This window comes from Astatotilapia calliptera, chromosome 20, assembly GCF_964374335.1.
Source record: "Astatotilapia calliptera chromosome 20, fAstCal68.1, whole genome shotgun sequence".
NCBI lineage: Eukaryota > Metazoa > Chordata > Actinopteri > Cichliformes > Cichlidae > Astatotilapia > Astatotilapia calliptera.
In genome coordinates, this window is record NC_137441.1 from 32206158 (window position 1) to 32227828 (window position 21671).

General features: G+C 39.8%; 1 protein-coding gene across 20 annotated transcripts in view; it reads right to left on the reverse strand.

Annotated features, from left to right (window-relative positions):
* Positions 1-21671, reverse strand: part of chl1a (cell adhesion molecule L1-like a) — a 48474-nt gene that overhangs the window by 19238 nt on the left and 7565 nt on the right. For 2 of the 20 annotated variants that reach the window (XM_026153858.2, XM_080294327.1), the window contains exons 1-17: positions 14769-14982; positions 11478-11640; positions 11005-11113; positions 10718-10905; positions 10493-10615; positions 8353-8523; positions 7974-8012; positions 7715-7826; positions 7428-7609; positions 7156-7290; positions 6490-6630; positions 4689-4800; positions 3493-3656; positions 3028-3193; positions 2557-2681; positions 2284-2388; positions 62-259 (exon numbers count right to left, since the gene is read on the reverse strand). In XM_026153858.2, coding sequence (XP_026009643.2) covers positions 62-259; positions 2284-2388; positions 2557-2681; positions 3028-3193; positions 3493-3656; positions 4689-4800; positions 6490-6630; positions 7156-7290; positions 7428-7609; positions 7715-7826; positions 7974-8012; positions 8353-8523; positions 10493-10615; positions 10718-10905; positions 11005-11113; positions 11478-11559 — 2152 coding nt within the window. In that variant the 5' untranslated portion in view covers positions 11560-11640; positions 14769-14982. Of the gene's footprint in view, positions 1-61; positions 260-2283; positions 2389-2556; positions 2682-3027; positions 3194-3492; positions 3657-4688; positions 4801-6489; positions 6631-7155; positions 7291-7427; positions 7610-7714; positions 7827-7973; positions 8013-8352; positions 8524-10492; positions 10616-10717; positions 10906-11004; positions 11114-11477; positions 11641-14768; positions 15033-21671 lie in introns of those variants that run through there. The other 18 variants (XR_013903979.1, XR_013903980.1, XR_013903981.1 and 15 more) reach the window with 18 other exon arrangements.

Sequence of the window (21671 nt, forward strand, 5' to 3'; positions counted from 1 at the left end):
ATGCTTTGACATGTTACACATAACCAGAGAGACATTTTTAATAAATAGGAGCTGGTCTCACCAGCAGGGGGTGTTTTGTGTCGTTCAGTCGGCTCACTCGGGGGTCCGGGTCCAATGGCATTAACAGCATACACTCTGAACTGGTAGTTAAGGTTCCCGTATAGTTTTAGCTCAGCTGTTGCTTGGTTACCGGTGACTCTCTGTAGCTCCTTCCACCTTCCAGGCTCCCAGCGGTTCTCTTCATACTCCACTACAAATTCTGTGCTCACAAAGAGAGAGGACACACGCAGTTGTGACAATGACACTGATTATTAAAAGCATATATTAGGCTTTTATACTTTTGCTTAGATTATATCATATAGAGAGGTTATCTACACCGCCGATCAGTATCTATGAGTGCTGATTTACCCCTTCCTTGATAAATGAATAATTCAACATTATCAATCAATATGAGATTACCAATACCACTCATGCATTTCTAATTATGAACCTGGAGGCAGGGACCATTAGTGTAGTACAATGTGAGTAAGAAAAAAAGTACCAGGGAGAAAAGGATTTCTGGTGGTATTATGAATTCTCAGATAGACGATTCATATTAACCCCTTTTATCACCCTTTCTGTGCCACGAAACTTCTAGGATTAAGGGTTGTGCTACCTTCTCTAATTTGAATTTATTAAATTAAGAACTGACAGTGGTATTAACGCTAGGGCCAGAGCTGAAGGGGATAGTGAGAAGGCGCTTTACCACGCTGTCATTAACAGCGATCAGAAAGACAAATTGGCACATCACAGAAAGAGCTAAAAGCCTCCTGTCCATTGTATATTTTTGCGCTTCTGATTTTGTTATCTTCCTAAAGACTAATTATGTTCATTACTTTACAGTTTTCTTTCAATCCTATATTTTTGGTTATGATGTTCATTAGCATGCACTTAAATAAACTCTGTATAGATATGTAGTATATAGTTTTTTTTTACTGCTAATGTTTTGTGTGTCTTTTGAAAGCGCCCCCATGAGCCTGTGGGTGACTTTGTAAATAATCTGGGGGTTTTTTGTTTTGTTAAAAAAAAAGGCGTTATGTTGTTCCTGATCAACAGGTGGTGATTATGTGCCAAAAAACCTAGAAATGATACAAAAAAAGAAAGAAAGGAAGAATGAAACTAGTAAAAATGGCTATAATGAAAGATTCTTCTAAGAAAAAATGCTGTCATCCTTGTTAAATATTAACACTTATTGATGAGTATCACGGGATTGAAAATGCTTTTTGTTCTAAAAGATTTATCTGATTTCAGTCACAAAAAACAGCCATTTTTTCCCCACTGTAACAACCATCACAGCTAAGAATATTAATAACACAACACTGATGAACCCATACAAATTCTTACCACCAAAAATAATTTCACCCTCCCTTTTGAAGCCTAAATGAGAGACAAGCTCCCCTGCTGGGATTCTCAGCGCTTTGCAGCTTTCTTCACTTGTTTAAGTGATCACAGCATCAACTAAATCTCTTTTTCACACGGGAAGCATGAAAACGCTCAGTGATTTGCAGTAAATCACTTGAAAGTTGCATCGAAAAAACAATTTCAGTTTTTAATAATAACCTGCAGACTTTTTTCCAACTGTGAAGCAGCTTTAGTCCGCATACTCGGGCTCTGGTCAGTGCATGCACGTACAGCACAGGTGTGCCTGAATGCTAATTTCAGTTGCTCCCTTGTCACAAGGGGTCGCAACATCGAATCGCCCTGGATGTTTTGATTTGGCAGAGCTCTACACTGGAGGTGTTCCTGACGCAATACCAAAGGGTTTTGTGTCTTCAGCTAGAATCAAACAAGTGACCTTTCTCTTACCAAGCAAAAGTGCAAACTACTACACTATGGAGGCACTACAGCTGTGTGCATGCATTTTATATGCTTTGTTTACTGATTATGCATTATACGATTCTTTTTCCCAGTGGCGAGGCTAAAGAACTGCAGAACTAGACAATGATATTGGACTCTCATCTGATGGTTGGGGTTGTGTTCTAACATTGCAGGGTCTTTACTTTAGAGCATGAAGTGCCTTGAGGTGACTCTTATTGTGAATTGGTGCTATGTAAATGAATAGTATTGAACTGAATTGAATACTCTGTTCAGTTAGGGTGTGTCTTACATGTAAAAGTAACTAATAAATGAAAAGTATTCAGTCACGTTCCATTTTTTTGTTATCCTATCTTTATTAACAAGTATTTACAACAATACACAAAAACCTTCTTCCAGGCTTTCTGCTTTTTGCCCATTAACTTTTACCTGTTACGGTGCTGTTATGATCGCTTCCAGGTATCCAAGACAAAACAACATTCCTTGGACTGTCAAGTTCGGACAGGTCTAACTTTATCGGAGCATCAGGAACATCTGCCGTGCAGAACAAAAGAGCCGTCAACCGTCAACGTGATAACTAAAACATCTAGAGAATCTCAAATGTGTTAATGAACAAATACCAGAATATTTATTTAACTGTTTGAAGCCAAATCATTTCCAAAAATGTGCGATAAATATTTAACCATACATAATTCATCTTACCCCGTACAGTGAGTACTGCAGTGGCAGAGTCCTCATCTAGGCTTGTTCTAGCAGTGCATGTATATGTTCCCTGATCACTCAGGTTTACATTCATGATCTCCAGCATGGCACCTTTCACAGAGTATCTGAACATAAGTGAAGATTTGTCAGAGTAAGTAATTTCAATCCACCTCTCAAGCAGAGGCCCCTCCACCAAAGCTGCATAATAAAAGAGAATTTAAAGCCATGCATAATTTAGTCATGCTAGCCTTTTATTATCCAGTAAGTGCACTGGTTGATGCTACAGCCTAACTTTCTAATGTCTGTAACTAAAACCGTAGCATGTTAAACGATAAATAGAGATGAGCAGACAATATGTCAGCAAAATGCATCCTCCGATCAAGATACACATAAAAGTTTATATTGATGAATTTATTATTCTACTCAGTAAGAGCATCAGCATAAAAGCACCATCAAAGCAAAACCAGTTACCTGGAATTTTTCTCAGAGGAAAGTGGGATCTCCTTGGTTTCCTTTCTCCACACCAGCTCAAACGTGTCCTGCAGACTTGCATCATATTCAGTCTTGCACATCAATTTGGCCAACTTCCCACTGTCAACCTGCGTGTTCTGAGGTGGACCTACAATTTTTGTAGCGTCTAAAGATAACACAAAAACCAGGGGGGAAAAACACAAGTGAAATAATCCTCACAAGCCCAGCTTGATTTAAATAGCAATGTGAGTCTCTGAAATTGAGCCAAATCATTGATTTCATAAATGACTGTTTATGGCTGGAACTTCCTTCAACATATGAGAGAGACTGCCTAGCTTTATTAAACTACTTAAAGCACAGAATATTCAAAAGAAATACATTCCTTCTTTTCTTCTTTTTACCTTTGTGCGCAGCGACTACGAATATCCCTGCCTACAAAAAGCAGTAATTATGTTGCTGAGATACCTTTCACATCCAGCACAGCAGTGACAGCCGACGAGCCCTCCATGTTACTCGCAACGCAGATGTATTTCCCGCTGTCACCTTTTTCCGCGTTAATGATTTTCAATGATTGTCCGCTCTCAAAAGCAAGGAAACCTTCCCCCTCGATGGCTTTTTCATCTTTGGTCCTAGGAGAGAAAGTTTTCAACTTTACTTGGTGCTTCCACACAACTTATCCAACACCTCAAATGCAAATCAAAAGGTGCCGATTTGCTGCAAGTTCAGAGTTTGAAAGCGTCTGGTGTTTTCACTTTTGCGACTTTAAAGAATGTCATATATTATTCCGTGTTTTATTTTTAAGGGCTTGAAAAATAGGAGGCAACTAGATCCTATCATGTGACCTATTGAGGTCACCTGAGACAAGGTGTGAGTGGGGGTTGAAGTATTCAAAGGACTGCGTTGTAGGTGGCTGATGTAGGTCAACGATGGTCATTCACAGCAGACAAAGATGGCCTCCTTTACTCCTTTTTCAAACCATCTTGATGCAAAAATGAGAACTTTGGCATCCTCAAAATATTTTTTGTCCTTTAGGTGTAAATGTACAGGTGAGTCTCATCCTGTGGAGGTGGCTCTTCTATGTTGTTTGTGGAGTGGCTGTTTGATTTCTCCAGTGTAGAGCTCCAAGCACTCCTTTATCCTTGGGATGAAGAAGTTTTTCAAGCTCCCAAGACCACCACTAAACTTTAACAGATGGGCTACACAGTTTACTTAATTAAAGCAACACACAGGGTTGCTGATTAGAAATGAAGCGCAGGTTTTCTACAATGACAAGTTCTATCTTAATATTTGGCATTTGTGGCATCGTCTGTGTCTTGCCTCGGACTGTCTGTTTCTCTTTTGAGCAGCAGTGATAGTAAATGGGATTCATGTTGCCCAATTTCAAGGAACAGAAGATGATTATCTCATTAACCAGACATAAGTGTCAACATCACAGCGTGTCATACAGACACCTGAAGCAGTGTGGGAGTGATAGCATGACTCACTGCTGTGATAGTGCTCTCGGGTTCATTCTTTAGACTGCTTCTCTTTACACTCTTCCACATTAATATGTAAAAGTGGCTATTTCTTATATTTTAAAAGGCAGGCAAGTGTAAATTACTAATGACGCTTTTAACTTGCTTGCTTGTCTTACTTGTTAAGACAAACCCAGCTCTACTTACCAAGAGATGCTGGATGGTGGAGAGCTGAAAACACTGCAGTTCATGGTGATTTCCTTTCCTACTACTGCAGCATACTCCTGGTTGTTCTCTGTCAGTATAAGCGGAGCCATATCTAAAAGCAAGAGGAAGGAGCTGACTCAAATGCCAAAGAAAATACAGATAATCACAGGCTCTGGTAACACTGCACAATTCTACTGATCCAAGAACATGATCTTTCTCAGTCCTGTGCCCTAATCCATAGATACACACCAGTTAGTTATGTCCACACAGCTGGATCAAACACGACTGTAGAGATAAAACTATTTGCCTGTTAAACAATACTTTAATGGACACAAACTAAACGGACGTGATCTTCATCATCAGTAAATTTAGTTCCATCTTTCGAATGACTTTTCTAATTTTCACATATTTGTGATTGATAATTGATCATGAAAGTAATTTGCACATATAAGATCACCGCATTTTGGTCATTTGAGGCAGCTAAGATAATAGCTAAAAGGAACAAAATGCTGTTGGTGTCCTGCGGTCTTGAAACCAGATGTGAAGATAGAGACACAAGGCAGGTCCACTCTAACACATATGCTGTTTTATCATTGTTTTTGATGTTGTATCAGACCAAAACTTACAAAGATCATTCAGTGAGTCCGGGAACTAGCAACTGAAAATTGTAGAAAACTAGATCAGATCCCTAAACCCTAACCAAGGAAGGTAAAAAAAAAAAGGCAGATTAGCTTGGGTAAAAGACCGAAACACGTGTGAAGTTGAGGCACACAACGATGTGTTTCGCTGGTAAAGTTTCTGGGCTGCCTTTCCTCATAACAGCCATCCCTCAAGATTTTCTCCATTTGAAGCAAAGCATTATCAGGGATTCTAACACGTAGTCCTTTTACTGAATAAGTATAATAAGTATTAGAATAATCTTAATTTATTTTATGTATTTATTTGGCTGAAATCTACAAATTCCTCCTAAAGTGTTGCTAAATTTTTCACACTGGTCCTTTAATGTCTCCTGGTGACTCATGCCTTAGAAGTAATATTAACAACTAACATTAACCAAGTGTTAAAATGTAGTAAATTACTTACTCAACCTTAAAAACTGGATAATCTAAGAAAGGAGTTTTTATTCAAGGCTGTCCAACCTAAGCAATTCTTGCTGCTAAGACTGGCACAGACCAGTAGTTGCTTTTTCCTCCAGGTATCTTTGAAGAACTTTTTAAAATGATCATTTGAAAACTACATTTGTATTTACTGGGGTTATCTTTGTGTAATATTAAAATGTGCTTAATGATCTAAATCATTTAAGCATAACAAATACTCAAATAACTAAGAAATCAGTTACACTGCAGTTAGTCAATACGCTGAACCCTGAAATTGCTCCTGATGATCAGGCTACGCTTGCATTAGAGCTCCTTGCCACCACTGTGTGAATGAGAGGAAAGAAAGAAAAGAGGTGCTTTGGATAAAGGCTCCATTATCATTTCTAAAGAATACTACAGCAAATGGAAGTCCACTCAGACTTCAGCTGAAAGAAAACTCTACATTCACCCTAATAGGCAAATAATGATTAGATGTGGATCTTAGATGTACAATGATAAGATACTGGAGAAAATCTCAGGGCTATGAAGCAGTGGGTGTAAGTGTTTCTTCTTATGAATCATACCAGGAAAACAATCTCTATCAGCAAAAATAATGAGACTGGCTAAAGAAAACTGGCTTCCAGTACAGTTCCTTATAGCATATTATTATAAGATGTTATATTATGAGCTACTTTTTAGGTAAAGCACTACAACACAGAACTTACTCATGATCACGATGTTAACGTTGGCTAGAATATTTCCGTGTCTGTTGGAGGCTTCACACTGGTAGACGCCACTGTCCTCTGCTTTGGCATTGAAAAGTATCACAGTGTCATCAAACACTTGCATCCTCTTATCTGGGTCATCTGACAGCAACACAGACATAAATAAATTACCAATTTTATCATCATAAAAGCAACTCAATATATCAACATGTTCTTTTCAGGATAGCACCAGCATCAGTGTTGGATAAATCTGTAAAAAATCTAGATGTTTTGAATACAACTTAAATATATAAGAGTCAGATAGCAGCTTCTCTTTAATATAACCTTTTAAAAACCCACGTAATTATGTGTATATTGCCACATTGCCACAACACATTTCCTTTTGAGAAATTTAATAATATTCAAAACAAATGATTCCTACTCAGACACTGTACAAGAGAAGGCACCAACTACTTTTAATTAGCGCATGCTTCTGTTCAGCATACCTTGCCTTTCAACTTCTGAAGGAGAAAAATAAAATCTGTTATCTCATCATTTCAAACACTAAGCAGACTGTTGCCTGTCACATTACTCCAGCTTGACGTCAGGGATAGCTGCTCATTGCACTGCCCTCCTGCCCGGAGGCGCAATATGAATTAAACCACATCAACAATTATTCTCACTCACCTCTGAACATTACTCCATTCCTCCTCCACGTTATTGCTGGTTGTGGTTTTCCACTGACGGAGCACTTGATGTGCACATCAGACCCAATCACAGTGAGCTGGCTCTGAGGAGGCTCTGTCAGCCACTTTGGTGGCTCTGGGAGATGTTAAGAGGAGTCATGATGATTTCAGATAAAACAAACAGCCATCCACGTGTCAAGAGCTTTCTCTTTGATGCAAATAAACAAATGTGCCCACAAATAGAAGCGTAATTAGCTCCTGATGTTGACTAACCTTCCACTATTACATCAAAGTAGTGGACAGCCTTCCCAGCAGAGTTCTCAGCTGTGCACATGTACTTCCCCTCATCACTCTCTTCCACTGCTGATAAGCTCAACAGCTTGTTGTAGTTGTTAAATTTTACCCGAGGACTCATGACTTCTCCCATTTTTATCCACTTCACAGATGGTGTAGGGCTAGATTGTGAGACAATAGCGTGTTAACACCATAATGAACAAAACGGTTATTTATATATGGTGACAACATGACTGCAGAAGCGATGATACAGAATGTGCACTTACAATCCCTCGGGTATACATTCGAGCTGTAGATCCTCTCCCTTCAACAACACCTTCTCAGTCTGAACACCAGAGGGCAGCAAAAGGCTGGGTATTCTCGCTGGGGGGGCCACAGCTGCATCGAAAGCAGACAATATCATTTCTTGCTCTGATGTATAATTTTATCCACTTATTTTCTAAACTGCACACACGCTTTATTGTCAATTTCTAGTGGCTGTTCAGATAATATGAAAGAAAGCTTTGATGTGTGGTTATCACTCACGAGTGTGGCTGCTCTCTGAAGAGTCATTGGCAGGTTTTACTGGAACATAAAAAAACATAATAAAATACAGGAGCAATTTTACTGGAAGTAAGAGTGTTGGCTTGTTTTCACCAACAAAAGTTACACAATCAGCAATATCAGTCATCAGTCTGAGTCATAACAAAAACTTCCTTCAGCATTAACATGACAAGGCAAGCCCCGCTTCATTACAAGATCAAAAGTTGCTTTGAAGAAGTCGTAGTGATTTGGTCATCTTCGATTGTGTGATAAGATGAGATGTACCACACGTAACATTTTTGCAGGTCTGATATTGACAAAATGCTAAACAAGTGAGCTACAGTGCAGTTTCCAAGCCAGAGAGATTTTGTCATAAACCTACAGCGTTTGACCACGACAGCCATGGCGTTTTTCTGGACAATTGTGCGTATCCTGTTGAAGGCAGCAAAGCAACCGTAATCCTGGCGACTGTCATTCTTTAAGGCATTAGAGAAGTACAGGTTGCCATCAGTTCCCATGGAAACCCTCTCATTCTGCTCAATGTGCTGGAGATCTGGAAAACAACATAGTTGTATAAATAATGTGAAATCACTGTTACAACAATTGTAACTCTTCATAGCATGTGCCTAGGAAATTCATGTTGGCTGATAAGAAGGCGCCAATTGGACAGAAACTTTTAAAGGGTGCATCAGAGGGACTTTTTTTAGATGATAACACGTCAAATCAGCCATGCCTGAAAATTAACTGCAGTGTGGCCTAATATCTTATATGGAAGTTATTCTCTAAAGAGTGTTCTTGCAAAGACCTGGTGAACTCATAAGTGCACTGCAACAGAATATAAGGTATATATAGCCAGTATTTCAATAATGGATCGGTGACACGCACAACTGTGGACGCAAAGCAGACACAGAGATGTCACCAGATGGACAACATCTGTTTAGTTTTTTAAGCTTAATGGCAGCCTTTCGATTCCACATTGCATCTTGTATCAAGAAACTAATAAAAAAAAACAGATTGAAACATAATATAAAACAACAGCTCTGCACAAGTGTTTTCATTCATTCTGCCCTATGGCTTTGGATCTATCCTTCTGAGCAGCTGAAAGCCTCTTAACTTTTTCTTCCTGACATCAGTCAGGTTTGTTGGAGGAGGTTGAGGATCTTCAGTGAAGTACTTCAGACACAACTGAGGTGACCTTATACACAGTGAATCACTTTCTCTGGCGGTGGTGGAGGGAAAAGAACCCCGATGTGCAATAAACACTTGGACCTCAAGTGTGTACCTTTACCTGAACTGTCTTTACTGTCACTGCTAACTTTGCTGATAGCCGGAGGATACAATGTGTCACCAGCCACATTCATCTGTGGGGATTTTCTGGTGCAGTCAGATAGAGATTCACACTATCTAAAACTACCCCAGCTTTGAGCGCTCCACAGTGCAAGTCCAATGACAAACTCAGGAACAGCGAAGGCATGGCTTAAACTAAGTACTTTTTGTTACGTCAAACACCTTCCGAACTACTAGATGCAACATGTCAATCATAGACAGTAATAGACTGCAGTAGTCATTTGACCACACTGACAATTATGCTGTAATTGACCGGATATGTGGAAAATTAGGAAGCCAGGAATCTTTATATTATGTGGTTGGCACATTTATGCCCCAAGTGTGCAAAGCAGATCAAAGCATGTGGTTAAGCTCTTCCTGAGACACTACTCCTTTTTCCTGAATTTCTGGGTGCCTATTTGAACAATTTCAATAGCACTCATTAGAACATATGACCAACTTTACTAAAAAGTGGGGCTTTATCATGTAAAAATACAATAGTTAGTGTGCCTTTTTCCTTTTTCATCTACAAACCATTTAGGAAAAATTAAAACACTAGCTTGAGTGTTGCTGTGATCTTTTAAGCAGTGCTTTTAAAGCATTTCCTGGAAAAATGTTCATCGTTAGACTATCATTAGGCAGGTCAGCCTACTGATGAAGCACCGCTGCAATAATAATCCAGTTCAGTATGAGAGAAATTGTAGATTTAGACATCTAGTTTATGCACTCAGCTGGCGCCCCAATGTTGAGGAGCTACCATTATGACTGAATGCCTCAATATCACAATCCTGCCTAGACGCAGTGATACTGTAGTGTTGTGGACCTTTGGTTGGTCTTGCATAGCCAGCTCCACCCGGTGAAGGAGAGCTATGACTGGACTGAAGGACAGCTGAACAACAGTCACCCCTCTCCAATCTTACACTCCTGTTTGTGGAGACCCTGGTGATCAATACAGCTCCAAGTTCCTGTGGAGAAGCTGGGGCTGTATTTATTACTGCATTAAATACAGCATCTGGTTCGCCACAAACATGAGTGCGAGCCTGGAGTGGGGTAATAATCGTTCAGCTGTCCCCCAGTCACTTTTAGAAAAACTGCTTTGAAGCAGTAATAAGAGTTGTTTTTTCTTTTTAACAAATTAATAAACTGGAATACGCAATATATAAATCACAAAAATGATAAACCGCCTCATGGCTTACCAACAGTCATCCAGTAGATAAGACGTGGGGCCACACCTTCTGGTGGGTTGCATTTCAGGGTGATTGGTTCTCCCTCAGTAACAACAATGGGACTGAGGGTTTCCTTTGGAAACTTAGGGATACCTAGTTGAAAAGCAAATGTTCAACAACATGAAAAACAAAACAGTGATGACATTGAAATGCAAAATTCTGGGTTTTGATCTTTTTTATCTAAAGATTACTTACTGAAAGCTTTAATCTCGATCTCATTTGTCATAGCAGTTCCCAACTTGTTCGATGCATAGCATCTGTATTTTCCCTCGAACTTGGACATGTCCTCACTGTGAAGCACAAGTAAGCCCTTTGTCTGGTTTGCTCTGATTGTTTGGAAGTTTGGGGGGACAAATGCTTGGCCATCCTTTTCCCATCTGTACCTGTTAGAGCAAAATACGATTCACATCCATGCAACTGATCAAGGCTTCAATGTTTGGCTTGTTTGTTTTTTTCAACTCATGTCACTTGACAACACTTACTCTGGTGGTGGATTGCCCCGGGCTTTACACTTGACAGTAATGGCCGTGTCAAAATGAAGTACAATTATGGGACCTGATGTATACGTTATTATGGTCGGAGGCTGTTCCACTATGAAATAAAGCCACATACAAAAATCGTTACTGAACGGTGACAGGTAACACTAAAGTTGTTGAAGTAAATAAGATATAATACACACAAGTGTATGCCAGCCATACTGCACAAATAAAGCCTTGAACGGTCAAACACAATGATAATAATAATAATAATAATAAACACAAACTTACTCTTACTCAGTTTATGTCAATTAGCTTTAAAAAGCCGTAAAAATGAGTGTTGATTCTGTGGATCTTACGGTATTCACATGAAGCAGAGCACAGGCATTCCATGTGAATTTAACTGTGTTAAATGACTCTTCATATTTCAGCACAGCACAAGTAAGAACTAGTAAGCACTTGTGTCATGACACTCATACCTTCTAGAGGGATATTAAGGCCTGAGGCCATGGTGGTCAAGGCCAAAAGCAGACGAAGCGACAGGCTCCCTGCCAAAGTCATCACCCTCCACTGGAGACAACAGAGATCAGGAGAATGTGTTGGTCAACTGCTGTCACTTGTAATTTGGAAGGCAAAGAGGACCTGTAAGAGTCAGAAAACAGAAGTCCTACGCTCAGTAATTCAACCATAAAAGCCCTACAAAGAGTTTTCAATGACCTTCTTCTAATCGCTGACTCTGGGCGCTTAGTTCTATTGGATTTGACTTCAGCCTTTGACACGGTTGACCATGATATCCTTTTGGCAAGGTTGGAACAAGTAGTAGGCCTTAAAGGAAATGTTCTATCATGGTTTAAATCATATTTCTTTGAGAGGTCGTTCTCTGTCATGATGAGAAAATATTCCTCTTCTTCTGCCCTTTTTCGCTGTGGTGTGCCCCAGGGCTCGGCATTGGGTCCTGTGTTGTTTTCTCTGTACATGCTGCCCTTGGGCTCCATTTTTGAAAAACATAATGTCTCTTTTCACTGCTAAGCTGATGATATTCAAATCTACCTCCACCTGACTGGGGATGTTTCATCTTCACTACATCCTCTGTTTGATTGTCTGAGGGATGTCAAAGACTGGTTATCGCGTAACTTTCTTACTTTAAATGATAGAAATATGCCTCTGGGACAACTGACTGGCACACTCGGGCCTGTTGCTAACCACCTCACTGATGCTGCTAGGAATCGTGGAGTTTTCATGGATAGTTCCTTCAAACTAGATAAACAGGTTTCTACTGTGGTAAAAACCAGCTTTCACCAACTACGCCTAATTTCTAAGGCTAAACCTTATATACCACGCAAAGATCTGGAGAAACTCATTCATGCTTTCATCACTTCAAGACTGGATTATTGTAATTCTCTCTACGTGGGCCTACAATCTTCTCTTCTTCAGCGATTGCAGCTGGTCCAAAATGCTGCAGCACGTCTCTTGACCGGCACTAGAAAGTATGATCCTATCACCCCTGTTCTGGACAACGTACATTGGCTCCCTATTAAATATCGAATTGATTTTTAAAATGTTATTGTTTACTTATAAAATCCTAAACAATATGGCACCTGTCTACCTAGCTTATCTCCTCTGTCTGTATAGCCCTCAGAGAGCACTAAGATCGGGCCAACTGCTCTTAGTGCAACCTGGTCTTGGCTGAAGACCAGAGGAGACCGTGCCTTTGCCGTTGCCACACCCAGGTTATGGAATACTCTTAAACTCTTCATATTCGCGCATCAGATTCCATTCAGTCTTTTAAATCACGTCTAAAAACTATTTGTTTAACCTGGCATTCAAGGCTAATTAGGGTAATTTACATCTGGCTTTGCATTTAGATTATGTAATTATTTTATATTTTATTTATATCTGTAATTTATATTTTATATTGTGATTTTTATCTGTATCATGATTTTACTGGAAAGCACTTTGGTGTACTTCGGTCTTTAAAATGTGCTATATAAATAAATTTTGATTGATTGATAAAGCACAGACAGGCTCATTTCTGAAAGTCATCAAAGGTGTTGTTGAAAACACATAATGCAATAATAATCCCAGTTAAAAATATATTAAATGTTCTTCCTTAGTTTGTTATTTTAAATATGCTGAATGATTTCTGAACAGGCTCCATGATAAATATCAATGGATTACAAAACAAAGCAAACTTAATATTCTGAAAACGGTCAGTTTAAAGAAGCTGTGACTGCTTGATGCAAGATATCCTATTGAAGACAACAGCCATTTCATGTCCTTCATTGTTGTGAAGTTGTGGCAGAGCACTTGTTTTGTGATTACCCTTTGAACTATAAAGCCTGGCTGGTGGCATCGCATGACATGCTTACAGTAAACCCGACTGGCACAAAAGCTAAGCTGCTGTCTGCAACGATCGCTAGATCCAAGATGGCAGTTTATAAATTGGTCTAAGCCCGTCACTGTTTCACGGCTTAGCTCTCACAGTGTTGAGACTGTGGCAGCAGCACCGGCAATGCCAAATGGGTTCACCCTCCAGTTAATCCTGCTATCAGTAGAATGAAGTCGGTGAGCTCCAGCAGTCATACAGTACGCTGCTTAACAATGGCTGAGCGCTACTCTGGGTTCTTCTAAGGACACATGGCTGCATGTGCTGCTCCCACTTAGTGAGCAAGGTTAATGTGGTGATTGTTATAGACTCGATTTAGGATTAAGCCACTCGAATTTAGAACCAATTAAACAAATTAAGAGAGATTGCTGCAAAGTATTGTTTGCAATAAGGTCTTATTGTGATTATCTTTCCTGAGTTGGAACAGTTACAAAGCTTGTTAGATGTTTGTTCCAGTGGAGTGAACAAACATTTTCATGCTGCAGTGAAGCTGGAAGCCACGCTTATTCTAGTCTGGTACAACAGTAGTGTGTATTTCAAGCCCAGAGGAAAACACACACTCGCACACCGGCACACACAGATAAAGTTTTTCCACTGGAGACCACCCAGAGTACCACTGCACTGGCATTAAAAACAACTTTAGTGACAGTGTTGAGATTTATGTGACAGGAAGAAAACTCCATCAGCCAAACAGACTCTGCAAAGTCGTCTTCAGGCAAGAGGCCCGCAAGTCCTCAAGTGACACAGGAGGGGGGGAAAAGGAAGCTCGAGCTTTTGAAAAGATTTTCAGTTATCCTAACAACACGACAACAGATTTTAGGCCAATTTCATTCATGTGGTACAAATGCACTGTTGGTTGCTTTGTTGGTCAGGCAAATTACTCAACTCTGCACACACGTCGAGATCTGCAAACCTGCCACTTCACTGAGAACTCAAACAAAGCTGACATAGTCCATTTCAAAAATCCTTGGAGCATAAATGGGGTGGAGTCACTATGTAAACACATAACAAAGGATTTGTTTTCGGAGCTGAGAGATGCATTACCTGACACATGACAGCTCATAGCCACAAATCCACAGGGATTGTGTAACCCAGGCTAATACCTGGCCAGAAGAGAGTGTGTCTTCTACATGACTAATCCTTGTCAGCCCACACTGTATACAATGATCTCCTCTACTTCCTTAAAAGCAAACTTAGTACAGCCTTTCCTCGGACAGACCAGAAGCTCTGCAGACTGTGCATGTGCAGCTGCAGAGTACAGGCTGCAAACTTACAGACAACTGATTTTATGTCATTCCACTCAAATACAGAGGGAGTAAGCACAGAAACCAACCATTTCCCAAGGACTACAACTTAGCCTGTTCATGAAGTAACCAATACTTACAGTTTTTTGAGTCATTTGACATCTTATGTCCACCTCTAGCAGAGGCTCAAGGCAGCAGCCCTACAAGTCCGCATAAAAAGTACAGGACCTCCAGGGGATCATTCCAACAACTCTCTCTGAATCAACATCTCTGACATGTCCTTTCCTCCTCCACCTCACGTTGCTCCCCTCCTGGTACACAGACACGCCTCCCTGCCCGCCCCTCTACTCAAGCAGCTCAAGGAGCGACAGGAGACTCACTGAAGTGACATATGTCGCCAAAGCCTCTCACTTGGCAAAGAAGCTCTCTAAGCCTGTGACAATAACTGGGACAAAGGGTGCACTGCGGGGCTACTCAGTAAGCATTAAAGAATGGGTGGAGAGGAAGCGCAGGCATGTCTGTCCCCCTCTCCAGCTCACTCTCTCTCACCCTTTTTCCTTGATCTTTCCATCCTGCCCTCTACAAACTATGCACGCCCATTTACACCGGGCTCAGTCTCAATGATTTTAATGCAGTGTGTCTTAGCTCCATTGAAAAGAGAACGGAGTCATCTTCTCTCAGAAGGCCAGATCTTTTGTGGAAGTGTACTTTCATTCCCATGCAGTGCTCCAGGGTATTGATAGACGGAGGCATGGAAAAACACTGATAAAAGGCATGACTTGGCTTTACCTTCCTGTATTTTCTCAAGGTAGTTTCTTATCTGGAGATATGTTACGAAGGTTGCATTTCTCATTCAGCTATTCAAACAAATATTTCTCGTATGTAGAGCCTCTGATGTTATCTAACTGTAGTTCCCTCATCAGGTCTTGTTTATATTCCAAGTAAAAAAAAAAAAAAAGCAGGGATTTGCAATATGGGCAAGACATATTAAATTGGTCTTGAGTTTGTTCCAGATTTGTTTTACAATACTCTACCTTAGACATCATTTTTTTTATTCTAATGGAGACATAATGACTGAACTAAGAGGGTGAAGAATTCTCATGGTGCCTTGTAGGGTCATCCAAGCAGGAAAAAGAGCTGACATTTACTCTCTAGTATATTAAAGTCTGAAGACTGCTAGTGTAAGCTCCTTGCTTGGCTTACACAATATTCTCTCACTTTTAGGACATCTATAACCCCAATTAAAAAGTAAAAATAAGCAATTAAAGAAAAAAAGAAAAGCATTTGCACTAAAATTAGAAGTCTAAATATCTTAACAATCTGTCTACAATTACAATTACAAAAGCTGCACTTTTTAGTTTTACTGTTCAGCTTTTTTACTTTTAAATCAAAGCGTTTTATTCACTTGACTACAGTTTAACCTAAAGTCGCTTTTAGCACTGAAGGGCTGGACATAATTATGCACTTCATTTAAGAGAGCTGTCATCGCTTTAAATGAACCTATTCCATGTTTAGCAGAGCACAGTTCCTGTAAACACATAAAAACTTAAAAGGCCAAGCCTCTTACAGACTTCCGAATTCAGTCATCGTTTGACATGCTATTAGGCTGAATGGGCATTCAGATTAACGTGAATAAAAAGACAATCGCTGTAGCACGACCACTTATCTGATCTAAGTAAATACATCCAGTATAGAGTTACCTCGTTAAAGGTGGCTGCAGCAGGCACGAATTACAGCCCGATGAAAAGGAGAGAGGAGAGACTGTGTACGTTTGTGAGTGTGTGTGCGTGTGTGTCTGTGTGTGTGTGTGTATACGGATATTAACATTTTTGTGGGGACCAAAATTGGAAGTTTACTATACTTGTGGGGACCAACAGCCCTTATGAAGACCAAAATCCTGGTCCCCCACAAGTTTGAAGGCGTTTTTGAGACTCAAAATGTGGTTTTAGTGTCAGGGTTATGGTTAGGGTTAGGGTAAGGGACTAGCAAGGCATTATGTCAATTAGATGTCCCCACAAGATATGAATACCCGACATGTGTGTGCATGCGTGTGTGTGTGTGTGTGTGTGTCTCTCAGCATGTGTGTGTCCATGAAATAAGGCAGGTTGCCCGCCGATTGCTTAAAAATTCTCCTGAGAATTTTATGTTTTGTGGCATTGACCTAATATATTGTCCACTGTGTTTTAGTCTTTCGGCTATTTGCTAACTAAACCCCATCAAATTCTTGTGATTGGGACAGTCACCCGCACCTTCCCAACTCTAAGTCTAACAGCCTTGCTCTTTCTTAAACTAGACAGGACCAAATATTTGCTATTAAACTGTGTTAACTGACAAAAAGAAAAGAAATGATATACTCCAGATTCACAATATCATTATTCTAATTATAGCCCACTCCATAAATGACTCAGCTTAGCAAAGCTCCTACACAAATAAATAAAGAGCGTTCCAGGAGAATGGACAAAAAAGTGTTTTCAGAGTCTCTGCTCATGACCAGCTTCACTGTGTTTGTTAAATCCACGCATAGCTTTTAAAACAAACGACAGAAACACGTCATTTGCAAATTCCACCCTTTCATGTTTTAAGGAGACTTTCGGTTCCCTGCAGCGTAGCCCTCCCCAGTACCTTTGTCATAATGCATGTCCTCTCTAACCTTCTTGGTACTTTCTGATAATTACAAGGCTTCTTTCTACAGACTTCATGGTAATTGCAAAATATCTACCAAACAAACTTGCCTTCAAAAAAGCTTGACATACAATAATGGAGCAGGGCGCGTAGTACGAGATGACTAGGTTAAAACAACAATACATGTCTGTGACGTGCATACAATGAGTATCATCGAAGAGAGGCACACCTATGCTTTAAGTTGCAACGGCAGCTAAGATTGTAACTCATTCTTTCACATTCTTAGATGTTGAGTTACAATTTCAGTGTGTCAGGTGACAAAAGCGCACAGGAAAGCATGACTAGTTTTGCTGTCAGCATTGAAATGGCAGCTATCGGGTTTCTGACAAACATCTGCTGGCAAACAACTTCTTCAGAAAACAATATAATCATGAAGAATATTTGTTTGTAAATCAGAACTACTATGTTACAGAGTACCTTTGATTTCATAGTAAATAATAGTTATTTGGTTAGATTAACTATTATAAGTAATCCAAGCTGCCGTTCTATTCAGATTGTTTAGAGTTTGATCTACAAAATTGGAGAAAAAAAACTAACACCCAGACAAAATAAGTGTAAGCAATGTTTTGTGGAAGTGGAAGTGATATTTCAACTGTCCACAATTATGACAAACCCTGAGATCTCTTCAGATAATGACTGGTTTCTTTCTATGATTTCTTTACCTACTCAGTCTCGCTGATGGGTAAGTATCGGTAGGCCACTCATTCCGGCTGTAATAGTACTAAAAAACAAAAAAATGTATTCAAAAATACAGAGCCATCTTAAAAACTACCTGTACTCACCAGTAAACTGGTACAGTTCCAGCTCAAAGTGGCTGTAATACAATATTAGCATTAGTGATATGTAATGTGGCCTTAACTGACCTGTTTCCCCTGTCAACAGCAACAACGTGCCTGCTCCTACCTCCACATTCAAAGCGTTGATCTGTAGTAACTTGTTGGTTTCATCGTTTCACTTTAAGTCCTTCAAGCAATTAAACATGCCGGTAATCATCTATGCCCGGAATTCACACAAACAGCTCCCTGACATACATCAAACATTTCCACATCAAACCTGTGCTGCCGGTGTTATGTAAAGAGGCCGGAGCTCTCCGCTTTACACTCTATACAGGCATAACAGGTTTAAAACCACAGATGTGCAGCAGCTCACATTCGAAACTAGAAAAAGCTACAAAAAAAACATTGTAATGCATACAAAGGCACGTGGCAAGTTACACATAAAAATGCTCCTTGTGCTATTAATCACTCTCCTGAAAACACACTTGTCTTTGTGCTCGTTTCCTGAAATTCATCTCCTCCGCAGATTTGTTATGAAATTTCAAACACCACACAGATTTTCAGTCATTAACACATGCTCATTCAGTTTAGCACCACAACAGAGGTTTCCTTGCGTCACTGCCTAATGTGAATGTAACTTGCAAAGCACATGTGCTTTGCGCAGGCCTGATGAGTGTGTGTTGCTCATGAAAGTGCTGCCAAGCTCACTCAGTTGTGCTTTAAGTGCTTCCCGCTGTGGAACACAGTGATTTGTGGAGTGACATGTGAAGAGCTGCCTCAATAAACAAGAGCTAGCCTGGCACGCAAATGGCACGCATTCCACGCACGCTATAAGGATTATAAATTCCTAATGCTCAACCCACAGTCTTTAAATTTCACTATGCGCAGGATAGTTCATTTGCAGATCTTTCATCTCAATAGAAATGATGTGTTTTCTTTAAAAAACTGCTAGATAAACTGAATTTCCATTCATAGAAAAAGTCAAAGTCCTCTGAGTGAGACAGCCTATAAAAGAACATGAATCACTATTGAAATATGTCCCTTGCAGTTGTAGGGTGACAAAGGGTGGCATTCAGAAGCTTAATCAGTTTCCATAGCTAGCAGCAAAGAGACAGACAGTTTGGAGACAAGCTGTCACACTCAACTTCCTCCCTTCAGACAGTCAGGCCACAAGAAGACCTCATCAAACCTGCCTTCATCTCAAAACATTGTTCATCACCGTTGCAAAGAGGCAGATAAAGGAGCAGTGTTGTGCTCTGTTGTCTGAACTAAGCCGGTAATTAGTTTATGGGATAATCTCGAAGGCCTAAAGTGGTATTTAGCTGGGTTAGTAAAGTCTTGTAAGAGTTTTTGCTTCAAAACAGTCATCTGTGCAGCAGCTGTCCTTCGTTAGTTTGCTTAACAAACTTGCAAAAGTTGTCAGTTAAAGCACAATGTTTACATTCTGACCAACTTTTGACATTATATGTTTCTATATTACAACAGAATTACTATTATTGAAGACATTAGAAGGAAATCATTTAATATGCCCCTATTGGCTTCTGTTTGTAATGTACTAAAAATGATCAACTCAGTTTTAGGTGTCAGTGTGGCTTTTTTTAGCTATTGGGAGAACACATAATTCACATTGGCAGCAAATTTCATTTCATTCAAAGCAATGTTTCCAGTGACCCATAAACACATTGCTGCCACTGTTTGTGAAAGAAAGTAACAAATAAGAATGTGGTTTTCAGTCATAATTAATTCTTTTTGAAATGCCAGAGAATATGTGTATTCAATCTGTAGTTTTGTCATAGTGCATCAAGTATTTTGTGATGGATCCATATGGATCCACTGTTTGTAAGTGTAAAAAGAAATCAGTTCCACAGATAAAGTAATAAATCCTCACAGAAGAATGCAACTTGCCTCATCTTGTAGGATGAACACATAATTGCGGACACTCTCACTCTACTCAACATCACCTCTCACCTCGCCTTTTAAAGACTCAAAACACAGTTTCTGGCTGTTAAAACAGCAATCTTTGTATCATTTTAAAAAACATAAATTATTCTATCTCGCTTCAAACAAATTCAGCCCGCAGCCTCCTCAGTTAAGAAAAGCATTCACAGACACAGTTCAGGTCACTTTCATATGTGTGTGAGAATAAGAAGTGACATGAGTAACCAGCACAGAACGTGGATTATATCTATAACAGCCAAAAAATAAACAAATACCACAAGCAAAGGTAATTTATTATGTATCAACTAATTTAAAAAAGAATTCACTCGTGAGAAACTCATCAGAAATAAATTAGTTGTCTGCCTATTGTTGATGAGCTGGAAATAAATGAGTTTCAAAGCATCTGCTGCAACATGTCAAGAGAATAAGGCTCATGAGTCACTTCGAAGTTTTCCCTCAAACCTATACCGCAGAAATCTGCGGATCCCAGTAACTCAGTTAGATAACTACAAAGCTATTTAGAAACCAACCGAAAAAGATGTTATCGTCGTCTACTTCACGTGGTGATCACTTTCAGTCAAATGCAATCTGATTTTGAAAATCGAGGTTTGTACTTGTCCAAGTAAAATGCTGGGTAAAATGTAAATAATGTGCATTTGGTGACTGTTGAGGGCATTTCAGTACACTCAATGCTCTGTCATGTTTAGGAAACCAGTTTGAGGTAATCTGAGCTTTGCAACATGGTCAGCTATCCTGCTGGAAGCAGCCATCATTGGACTGATACACTGTGATCATAAAGGGATGGTTATGGACTACAACAACTCAGGTAGACTGTGGTGTTTAAATGATGCTCATTTAGTACTAAGGGGTCTAAAGTGAGCCAAGACTTTCCCCCACACCACTGCACAACCAGCATCAGCTTGAACCATTAATACAAGGCAGGATGGATCCATGATTTCATGTTGTTTATGTCAAACTCTGACCCTACCATCAAAATGCAGAAGTCCATTAATTTTGGGTGAGCCTGCGTGATTTGCAGCTTCAGTTCTTAGCTTAGGGCGCACAGTGTGGTCTTCTGCTGTCATAGTCCATTTGTGTTTGGAGATGCTCTTCTGCATAGCTTGGCTGTTATTTGAGTTACTGTTCCCTCAAAGCCATCTTTTCACCAAGCGAACTTTTCTCTTTTGGGCCCTTCTCTGTAAACTCTAGGATAATTAATTATATGGGGAAATCACCTTAGTTGTAATGTAGCTCAGGAGGTAGAGCAGGTCACCTACTGATCAGATGGTTAGTGGTTCGATCTCTGGCTCAAGTTGCATGAGTGCAGCCATCGGAGTGTTTGTGAATGGTAGTTAGTAAGCACTTAAAAAGCATAGAAGACAGTGCTTGTGTGAATGGGTGAATGTGGCATGTTGCATAGCGTGCTTTGAGTACTCCGGAAGAGTAGAAAAGCACTACATGTGAATATAAAGTTACTTAAATTACCTTTGTTCCCCTTTCTGATGCTCAGTTTGAGCTACAGCAGATTATCTTGACGATGTCTACATGGCTTAATGCATAAAGTTGCTGTCATATGATTGAGTGATTCGATATTTGTGTTAATGAACAGGTGTACCTAATAATGTGTCCGGTTAGTGTATATCATCG